This window comes from Heterodontus francisci, unplaced genomic scaffold (genome assembly GCF_036365525.1).
Source record: "Heterodontus francisci isolate sHetFra1 unplaced genomic scaffold, sHetFra1.hap1 HAP1_SCAFFOLD_86, whole genome shotgun sequence".
Taxonomy (NCBI): domain Eukaryota; kingdom Metazoa; phylum Chordata; class Chondrichthyes; order Heterodontiformes; family Heterodontidae; genus Heterodontus; species Heterodontus francisci.
The window spans coordinates 4,392,027-4,402,983 of NW_027141093.1; the positions used below are offsets into that span (position 1 = coordinate 4,392,027).

The window sequence follows — 10,957 nt, forward strand, 5'->3', positions numbered from 1 at the left end:
TTGAACAATTTGACCCTTTCCAGCAAACACAAAACAAAGGCTCTTCTAAGAGCCACCCACCGCCTCATAGAGAGAGCAGTGACCGAGAAATGGGAGCTGGGATAGGCTGTTCAGAACAGTTCAATCACTCTGAAATATTTCAGATTTCCAGCATCCGCAGTAGTTTGCTTTTAATTCTTTGTTCAATCAATCTGCTGTGTCCGGGATTAAAAAAAACTGGAATCCCCGAATTTTACATTTCAATTGCAGCAAGGATGTGCAGTGGAATTGATTTTCTAAACGGGCTGTGTAAACAGCGCCTGAGGCTCTACACTTAGTTATTTCCCCAGTCGACACATGCCCTCAGTAAAAAGCCACATCACTCCTCCAGAATCACTCATTGTTTTCATAGAATTTCAAAATGATTTCGCTGCAATGAGGGAATCCGGGAGTTTTGCAGCAGCTGTTGAATCGGTCACTGGAACCAGACCCACTTGTGATGTTATTTCCCCTGAGACGGTGTTTCCTGCACTGAAACTGACAGGGTTTGTGAAACTGATCAGTTTCTGCTCAATCATTCAGGGACCTGGAATTGCCACAGCTTGAGCCCGCGCTATCCAGAGCCCATTTCTGATTGGTCACCCACGTCTCATTCACATGTCTTAACCAATCGCAGAGCCTCCAATTAGAAAATACAGCAAATCACTGGCTTAAATTGGCAGAAAGTTTGAATTCGAAAAAGGCGCCAATTTCAGTGTCGGAAAGAAGCGAATTAATGGTAAATCTGGCGTTAGTTTAAAGCTGTTCGTAAAATCGGGCCAGTACTTTGTGCTGATAAAAGCGGAATAAAAAAAGCTTTTGATGGATTATATATATTACGATGTTTTACTCTGTAATTTTTTTGTCTACTTATCTGTACATGGCGGTAAGACTCTATCAGCAATCTGTAACGGGACAAATAACTCACTCAGTGTGGAAGTAATAAATTAGACAGGCTTTGGGGTGACAGTGGCAAATCACTGAAACAGATGCTTAAACATTTGAAATAGTTCTCATTCGGTCCTGTTACTGACATTTTGGAATCAGACAGTAACCAGCCCTTTCACAGAGACTGTGGGTGGCTCTGAAAAGAGCCTTTGGTTTATTAGGTGACATTTTGGCCGCTTTACTTTTTCTGGGAGCTCTGAGCGCTGGTTTTCTTAGGCAGCAGCACAGACTGGATATTAGGCAGCACCCCGCCCTGAGCAATGGTCACTCCCCCCAGCAACTTGTTTAGTTCCTCGTCGTAGCGGACGGCCAACTGCAGGTGTCTGGGGATGATGCGGCTCTTCTTGTTGTCCCGGGCCGCGTTACCGGCCAGCTCGAGGATTTCAGCGGTCAGATACTCAAGCACAGCAGCCAGATAGACCGGTGCTCCGGCACCCACACGCTCAGCATAGTTACCCTTTCTCAGGAGCCTGTGAACACGGCCCACCGGGAACTGCAGCCCAGCCCGGGAGGAGCGAGACTTGGCCTTGGCCCGAGCTTTCCCGCTGGTCTTTCCTCTTCCAGACATTTCCACAATCTCACAAAGAATGGATAATTTCCGCCGCATTTACTTTACTTATAGACTGAAAACTCTCCCCATTGGCCGGTACTTAATTCACCTCATTTGCCTATATTCTTCACCAATCAGGTCACTGACAACAAAAGTGGGCGGGATTTACCCGCCACAACATCAGAAGCAGAAAATTTGTCAATTTGAAAAAGACCGCCAATTTCATTGTCAGAAAGGAGCGGATTAAAATAAATGTCATCCTTAGTCAAATATTTAAAATCCCTTGTCCTTATTTTGTTTTATTCAACTTTTTCCGTCACGAATTACAGACGCGGGTTTAAAATGTTATTTAAATTGTGGATCTTTCTCCAATTGCTTTCAAACTGTCCCGGGAGGTACTAAATCCCTGTTCACAGCATTTCCCTGAAGGGAAACATTCAGTTTATCTTCAATCAGAGCCCAGTGTCCTTCTCTGAAAAGAGGGAGCCCGATCGAGTCCTCAAACTGCCCTTAGTCTGCTGTGTAATAATCCCATTCCGGGCTGTTACAGTGCGGAGAGTTGCTGTTAATAAAATGATGAATCAGTTCACATTTCAGGAATAGAGTGAAGGGACTGAGGTCTGACTCTTACCGCTGAAAGCAGCTGTTAATGCGGTCATTCAGGGGCTGTGCAAAACCAGAATAACAGCTTTAAGACAAGAAAGGAAAGGCGGATGAGCGGATTATGGGTTTGAGGTCGGTTTATGGGACAGCAGACAATAACACAGGAGTGGGACATTTATTATGTTACACATTGTCTTAAAATGATTTCATAGAGATGTTCGGATGCAGCTTTTTCAGAGAGATTGTGGGTGGCTCTTAAAAGAGCCGTTGTGTTTGGGATGTTTTTCAGTTCATTGTGCAGTTTTACTTGGAGCTGGTGTACTTGGTCACTGCCTTTGTCCCTTCCGACACGGCGTGCTTGGCCAGTTCCCCGGGCAGCAGCAGGCGCACGGCGGTCTGGATCTCCCGGGAGCTGATGGTGCTGCGCTTGTTGTAATGGGCCAGGCGGGAAGCCTCACATGCGATGCGCTCGAAAATATCGTTCACAAACGAGTTCATGATGCTCATGGCCTTGGAGGAGATGCCGGTGTCGGGGTGAACCTGCTTCATCACTTTGTAGATGTAGATGGAGTAACTCTCCTTCCTCGACTTGCTCCGCCTCTTGCCGCCCTTTGCTGACGCTTTATTTAAGGTTTTCTTGGCACCCTTCTTAGCAGCTGCTTTCTTCTTCTCCTCAACCATCTTCAGTTTCAATTTCAGACACAGAAATAAACCAAACCCCTTTCCGAGTGCTGATTAAATAGACAATCCCACAGCTCTATGCTAATGAGGGATGGGGGAAAGTAAAGATAGTGATTGCGTGATTTGGAATGATGTCCCAACGATTTAATATTGTAATTCGACATTTGGTCTCTTTCGCCATCCAATCAGACTAAATATTTGCAACCAATCACAAATCCCCTTACTGCAATCAGGAAGTTTATTTCACAAAGACTCTCTCCAGTCCCAGTTTCTGTTGAAAGAGCTGCTCCCTGTGTGGAGCTTCCTGGAAATGTCCTGGCTGTTGTCGGAGGACACTTATTGACTGATTCTGTGTCGTTGTGTCTCTGCTATTGCATGTGAGTGTGCAATTAATTTCATTTTTAATCTCGGCTATTGTGTTTGAGTGTTTTATGTAATTTGGTAACTCAGTCTCTGGTACTGTATGGATTCATTCTGTCTCTGTCAGGTACTGTGTTTGAGTGTGAGGAGTTGAGGTGGAGTGTTGCAGCAAGAAAGATGGAAAAGAGCATTGGTGCCGATGACAGCCTTACTTGACCCCAGTTTGCACTCGGATTGGGTCAGTGATAGATCCGTTGGCAAGGATTACAGCTTACATGTCGTAGTGCAGTATGTTTGAGGAGGACATTCCATAATCCCTCTCGGTTGGTAGAGTCGAAGGCCTTTGTCAGGTCAGAGAAGGCCATGTATGAAGGTTGCTGCTGCTCCTTACATTTTCTTGAAGTTGTCTTGCTGTGAAGATTATGTTCACTGTGCCTGTTGATGGACAGAATCCACATTGTGATTCCAGTAGGAGCTCTTCAGCCACGGGGAGGAGGCAGTTGAGAAGGACTCTTGTGATGACCTTCCCTGTGGTGGACAGCAGGGATACCCCTCTATCGTTAACACAGTCAGTCTTGTCAACTTTTTTAAAAGATGATCACAATTACCGCATCGCGGAGATCCCCTGTCATGCTCTCCTCCTTCCAGATGAGGGAAATGAGACATGTATTTGTGTCAAGAGTGCTTCTCTGCCATATTTTAGAATGTTTATGTGAATTCTATCTATTCTGGCAGTCTTATTGTTTTTTGGCTGTCCATCTTTAACGTATTGTGTGAATGTGGGATTCATTCTGTACCTGTCACTCACTGGTACTTTGTGTAAGTGTGAGATACATTCTGTATCTGTCAGTCTTCGGTATTGTATGTGAGTGTGGAATACATTCTGTCAGTGGCACTGTGTGTGAGTATTTGATTCATTCTGTCAGTCTCTGGAATGTTATGTGATTTGGGACTTAGTCTGAATCTGTCAGTGGTTCTGCATATGTGGAATTCAAGCTATATCTGTCAGTATCTCAGTGTGTGTGTGAGTTCATTCTTTATCTGTTAGTCTCTGGTAATTTATGTGAGTTTGGCAGTCACTGAATCTGCCAGGTACTGTAGGAGTATTTGAGAATGATTTTGTATGTGTCAGTCTTTGCTACTACATAGGAGTGTGGGATTAATTCTGTATCTGTCAGCCTTTGGTAGTGTGTGTGATTGTGGGATGAATTAATTCGCAGTCATTGGTGCCCAGTATGAATGTGGAAATCATTCTGTAACTCAGTCTGATATTGTTATGTGAGGGTAGAAATCACGTGTATCTTTCGATCCCGGGTGCTGACTGTGAGCATGGGATTCATTCTGTACCTGTCGGTGGTACTGTATCTATCTGTGGGATTAATTCTGTACCTTTCAGTCACTGGTATTGTGTATGAAAGTGGGATTAATTCTAGATCCGCCACACATTGGTTGTGTGTGTGTGTGTGTGTAAGAACATAAGAAGATACGAAATAGGACAGGAGTAGACCATTTGGCCCATCAAGCCTGCTCTGCCACTCAATAAGATCATGGCTTTTCTGATTGTGGCCTTAACTTCTCTTTCCTGCCTGCCCCCATAACCATTGACTCTGTTGTAGATCAAAAATCTGTCTATCGCTGCGTTGAATATATTCAATGACACAGCCTCCACAGTCCTCTGGAGAGCAGATTTCCAAAGATGAACAACCCTCTGAGAGAGGAAATTCGTCCTCATCTCCTTCTTGAAAGAGAGACTGCTTATCTTAAACTCTGGCCCCTAATTCTATAATCCCCCACAAGGAGAAACGTCCTCTCAGCATCTACATGTCCAGCCAACTGAGAATCTTACTGGTTTCAATAAGATCACCACTCAATCTTCTAAACTCCAGTGAGTATAGGCCCAACCTGCTCAACTTTTTCTCATAAGACAATCCAACATCCCAGCAATCAGTCGACTGAACCTTCTTTGAACTGATTCCAATGCAAGTATATTCCTCCTTATCTAAGGAGACCAAAACTGTATGGAGTTGGGATGTCACTAATGCCCTGTAAAGTTAGAGCAAAACTTCCTTACTTTTAAACTCCATTCCCCTTGCTAAAAATGCCAACATTCCATTTGGCTTCCTAATTACTTACTATAGCTTCATGCTAACATTTTTGTAAATCATGTACCTGGACACCCAGATTCCTTGGTGCAGCAGCATTCTGCAGTCTCTCTCTATGTAAATAATATTTTGTTTTTCTATTCTACCTGCCAAAGTAGACAATCTCACATTTCCCCATATTATACTCCATCTGCCAAAATGTTTTCCCACTGACTTAACCTATCTATATCTCTTCGCAGACACATTGTGTCCTCCTCACAACTTGCTTTCCTACCTATCTTTGTACCATCTACAAATTTGGCAACAATATACTTGGTCCCTTCATGCAAGTTACTAATATAGACCATAAATAGTTGAGGCCCCAGCACTGTCCCTGTGGCACTCCATTAGTTACAGTTTGCCAATCTGAAAATGCTCCATTTATCCCAACTCTCTGTTTTCTGTGAGTTAGCCAATCCTATATCCATGTGCGTGTAGTTTTCAGTTTGTATCTGTCAATGCCTGGTACTCTATGTGAGTTTTGGACTCTTTCTCAATCTCTCAGTGCTGCTATTTGTGTGTTAGGTTGCTTTAGATGACTCGGGCTGAGGTACTGTGAGTGAGTGCAATAATCAACCTATACTTTTCAGCATCTGGCACTGAGCCTGTGTATCAGCATCACTTTATCTGTCAGTATCTGGTACTCTGTGTGAGTGGGGGATTCATTATATAACCTTCCGTCCCTGGGACTGTTTGCAAGTCTGGATTCATTCTGCATAAAATGTCAGCACAGCAACAGGCCACAGATGTGGTCGGTTTTAAGCAGACAATATGTTTGAAGTTTTGCCAAGTATTAAATATCTGTCACTGTGAACATAATAGCGAAAGATAATGTATCTTTCAATCTGATACAGGATTGATGTGCAAATGTAACTCAGGCTGTACTAATCAATTTGATCAATGCAATTCAGTCTGACTCTGAGGGAGAATCTTGGACTTGTGTGTAAAATGAGCTCAGTCTGGAATTGTCCAGTATCTTCCATCTGACACTATGAGGTTTTAGGACTGGTATGTAATTTATAGCTCAGACTAAACTCATCAAATTTATAATGTATCTTTTAGTTTCACAATCCGGATGAGTTTTAAACTGGAATCTGAGTTTGTATCTCAGGTTATATGATATTTCAGAATCTCTCAATCTGATTATGCACTTCAGATTTGCACTTGTATCTAATGTATATGCCTGGACACATTATGGGAATTAATACTGATAATAAACTGATAACATGTGTAAATATTGGGCTGGTATTTAACTTGAATCTCAGATTATATTAGTTTAGTTTAGAGATACAGCACTGAAACAGGTCCTTCGGCCACCGAGTCTGTGCCGACCATCAACCACCCATTTATACTAATCCTACACTAATTCCATATTCCTACCACATCCCCACCTGTCCCTATATTTCCCTACCACCTACCTATACTAGGGGCAATTTATAATGGCCAATTTCCCTATCAACCTGTAAATATTTTGGTCATGTGGGAGGAAACCGGAGCACCCGGAGAAAACCCACGCAGACACAGGGAGACCTTGCAAACTCCACACAGGCAGTACCCAGAATTGAACCCGGGTCGCTGGAGCTGTGAGGTTGCGGTGCTAACCACTGCACCGCCCTTAATTCTATAACTTTGAAAAGGGAACCATGTGTCAGTTCTATGTGTATTTAATTTGTAGCTGAGGTTGCTCGCTTGTGGGATTGACAGACTGATAATTTGATAGTGGGTGAGGATTTGGACTGGGATTTATGAATCTACCTGTCAGTGGTACTGAGTTGGGGTGACATGGAAACAACGTCTGTCTCTCCTGTTCTGTTTGATTGATGGATTGAAAATGTGTCTCTGGATCTATTTCTGCTGTCTGAGACTGTGGAACTGATGACCTGTCTGTGTCTCTGCACTCTATGAGTGATAATGTACGGACTGTGTGTGAGAAGGAGCTGGTGACACTCTTCCTTGTAACCTGGGTGGAGGAAACATCACATTTATTCTGGTTCATTCAATTATTTGTCTGTTTGAACAAAAGTATGTTTATAACTAAAATACAGGTGAGATAGAAGATACAGGATTTTAATGAATTTAATCTCTCGAATAATAATGAGCCCCCACAAAGGAAGCCCAGTCATACAAATATTATCATTGTTTGACTGCACTGCAGTAATAGGTTCTTCCCATTCTGTCCCCTTTCCCCGTCGACACACAGCCTGAGAATGGCCTCTCCCTTCCCCCACTCACCCCATGTTCCGGGACCAGTTGATTCTCCACTCCGCCTCTTACAAACAGCCCCCGCCTGCCCCTGAACTTGCCCCGGACTCGAAGCTGATCTCTGAGTCTATCTGCGGACACGCTCCCAAAGCGATGTGCTGCTGCAAGGAGGCTGCTGTTTGCTCCCTTCCACCGGGACCGGGATCTCTCCATTCGCGACTGTTTTAAACCATCTTCTTCCGCTCACAGGCAGTGCTGAGGGAGGGGAGCGCAGGCGCAGATTCAGGCAACAATTCCGCAAACAGAAACATGGAAAAATTCCGGCACAGAATGAGGCCATTCGGCCCATCATGTCCGTGCCAGCGCAAAGAGAGCGATCCAGCCTCATCCCACAGTTTCTTGTTATTGGACAGTGAAGTGTGGAAACAGAAGCGGACAGTCAGGATGTGGGGAGTTACACAAAGAGAATCTATTATAGGCACCAGGTGAGAAGTGTGAAGGACACATTTTAAACAGTGGCTGTTTGGTTTCACCTGAACGGTTAGACCATGGGAGCGGGAACTGGAAATCTGACCTGTGTAAAAGTCCCTGTTCCGTCGGTCAGTCCCATTCATGGACCAGTGGATTGTTTCTGGATGTCATTTAATTGTTGTAAAATGGCCAAAGCCTCTGGTATGCAGTCGCTGGGGGCTGAAGGACTGCAGTGGAATCAGACACTGACTCTGTTTGTATTGCTGGCTTTCCTTTGTGATTGTTCATAATGATTATTCATTCAAAGATTGTTTTGGTCTCTCATGTAACTTCCACCACACCTCTTCCTGAATTATAATAAATACTTTTTCTTTCTGCAGGCAAATACTTGAAGGAAGCTGAATAAATATAATGATGCCTCAGCACAAGGGGAAGTGCAGCCGGCTTCTCACACACAGTAAGTACAGTATCATTCAGAGAGAAAAGAGACATCAGTTCCACAATCACTGCCAGCAGTACTAGTCAGACTGGCACTGATCCCAAGTTCCAGAGACTAACAGTCAATCCAACAGTCACACAGAGCATGACAGACTGAAGTTGTTTCCATTTCACCCCAACTCTGTCCCACTGACAGGTAGATACATCAATCCCAGTACAAAATCACACCCACTATCAGATTGCAAGGCACTGTGTCACTCTCACAAGACAGCAGCCTTAACTACAAATTCAATGTCAGATAGAACAGACAAACAGTACCTGATTGTAAAGTACAGAATTAATCTCAATAATGTACCCAGACTGCAGAATGAGCTCCATGTTACACACAACTCCACAAATCTCACAAGTGGTCAGACTGGAGGATACAGTATTCATTCCATTACTGCAAACTGAATGCACTGTTATCTACCAGGACATAAAACATATCGTAAAATGAAAGGACACAGACCTGAAATGTTAATTGTGTTTCTCCCTCCACAAATGCTGCCTGAACTGCTGAATATTTCCAGAATTTTTGTTTATTTCATATTTCCAGCATCTGCAGACTTTTGCTTTTATTTTAGAGTTAAAGAAACATTGCATTGTGAGGTGGGAGTGACTGCCCTTGACATCAAGGCAGCCTTTGACGTGTATGGCAACAAGTAGCCCTAGCAAAACCAATGTAAATAGAAATCGGGGCAAAATGCTCTGCTGTTTGCAGTCATACCTAGCACTAAGGAAGATGGCTGTGGTTGTTCAGGTCAATCATCTTAGTCTCAGGACATTACAGCTGGAATTCCTTAGGCTAGTGTTCTAGGCCCAACCATCTTCAGCAGCTTCATCAACGACCTTCCCTCCATCACAAGGCCAGAAGTGTGGATGTTTTCTGATGATTGTCCAATGTTCAGAACCATTCATGACTCCTCAGATACTGAAGCAGCCCATGTCCAGATGCAGCAAGACCTGAACAACGTCCAGGCTTGAGCTGATAAGTGGCAAGTAACATTCGCGTCAGATAAGTGCCAGGCAATGACCATCTGAAACAAGAGAGAATCTAATCATCTCCCCTTGATGTTCAATGGCATTACCATCACTGAATCCTCCACCATTAACATTGACCATTGGTTACCATTGAACAGAAACTGAACTGGACTAGCCATATAAATGCTGTAACTGCAAGAGCAAGGTCAGAGGCTAGGAATTCTGCGGCGAGTAACTGACCTCCTGTTTCCCCACATCCGTCCACAATTCACAAGACACAAGTCAGGAGTGTGATGGAATACTGCCCACTTGCCTGGATGAGTGCAGCTCCAACAACACTCAAGTAGCCTGTTTGATTGCCCACATCCACGACCTTCAATATTCACTCCATTCACCACTGATGCACAGTGGAAGCAGTGCGTACCAGCTAAAAGATGCACTGCAGCAACACACCAAGGCTTCTTCGACAGTACCTTCCAAACCTGGAACCTCTACCACCAACAAGGACAAGGGCAGCAGATGCATGGGAACACTACCACGTGCAAGTTCCCCTCCAAGCCACACACCATCCTGACTTGGAACTATATCACCATTCCTGCACTGTCGCTGGGTCAAAATCCTGGAACTCCCTTCCAAACAGCACCGTTGGAATTCCTACATCTCAAGGACAACAGCATCTCAAGAAGGCAGCTCACCACCATTTTGTCAAGGGCAATTTGGAATGGGCAATAAATGATGTCATAGCCAGTGATGCCTACCTCACATGAACAAATGAAAAAAGTGAGGAAATAGTGAAGGACTTCTATAGAATACATGCAGATATGTTTCCTCTTGTGGTGGTGTCTGAAACAAGAGCCAAAAATATAAAATCGACATTCATAAAACCAATGAGGAATTCATGAAAAATGTATTTATGTAGTGAGTGGTTAGAATCTGGAATTTGCAACCACAGGGAGAGGTCGAGGCGATAATATCGATGCATTTAAGGGGAGGTGGAACAACTGTATGGGAAGAAAGGAATTGAGGCTTTATTTTTTTTTATTTGTGCATCTGAAGCAGGATGGCTGGAAATATATGTAGAGCATAGAGCAGTTGGGACGATCCCAGTGCAGTGTTTTGTCTGGATGGATCTGCCCAGAACACTTGTGATGCAGGAGCTGGGAGCTTCAGTACTTCAGTGGAGACAGATACTGACACTGGTTTTCATTTGTGGGTGTTTTTAATGATTATTAATTGCGAAATTAAATTCACCTCTTTGATATTTTGCACCTTCCCGGTTCTTGAGTTAAGACATATTTTTTCTTCATACAGGCAAATACTTGAAGGTATTGTGATGAATGTGATGGTTGCTGCACTCGACGCACAAGGAACAGTGCAGCCAGCTCCTCTCACACACATTAGGTACATTATCACTCAGAGTACAGAGGGATAGACAGTTCATCAGTTCCCTAGTCTCAGACTGCAGAAGTAGTCAGGCCCACATTGATCCCGAGTTCCAGAGGCACACTTTCAATCCAACAATCAA

The 10,957-nt window shown here is 43.8% G+C and overlaps 2 protein-coding genes across 2 annotated transcripts; both read right to left on the reverse strand.

Moving 5' to 3' along the window:
• Positions 1-1,144: 1,144 nt before the first annotated feature.
• On the reverse strand, positions 1,145-1,534 carry LOC137362021 (histone H2AX-like). Its single transcript, XM_068026606.1, has one exon. It carries the CDS (start codon positions 1,532-1,534, stop codon positions 1,145-1,147), a length of 390 nt encoding a protein of 129 aa, XP_067882707.1.
• Positions 1,535-2,422: 888 nt separating this feature from the next.
• LOC137362022 (histone H2B type 1-M-like) lies at positions 2,423-2,770 on the reverse strand (the record flags this gene model as incomplete). The annotated part of the gene is made up of 1 exon (XM_068026607.1): positions 2,423-2,770. A coding segment is annotated over one exon (348 nt), but the record flags the coding sequence as incomplete, so codon positions are not given.
• Between the last annotated feature and the right edge of the window lie 8,187 nt (positions 2,771-10,957).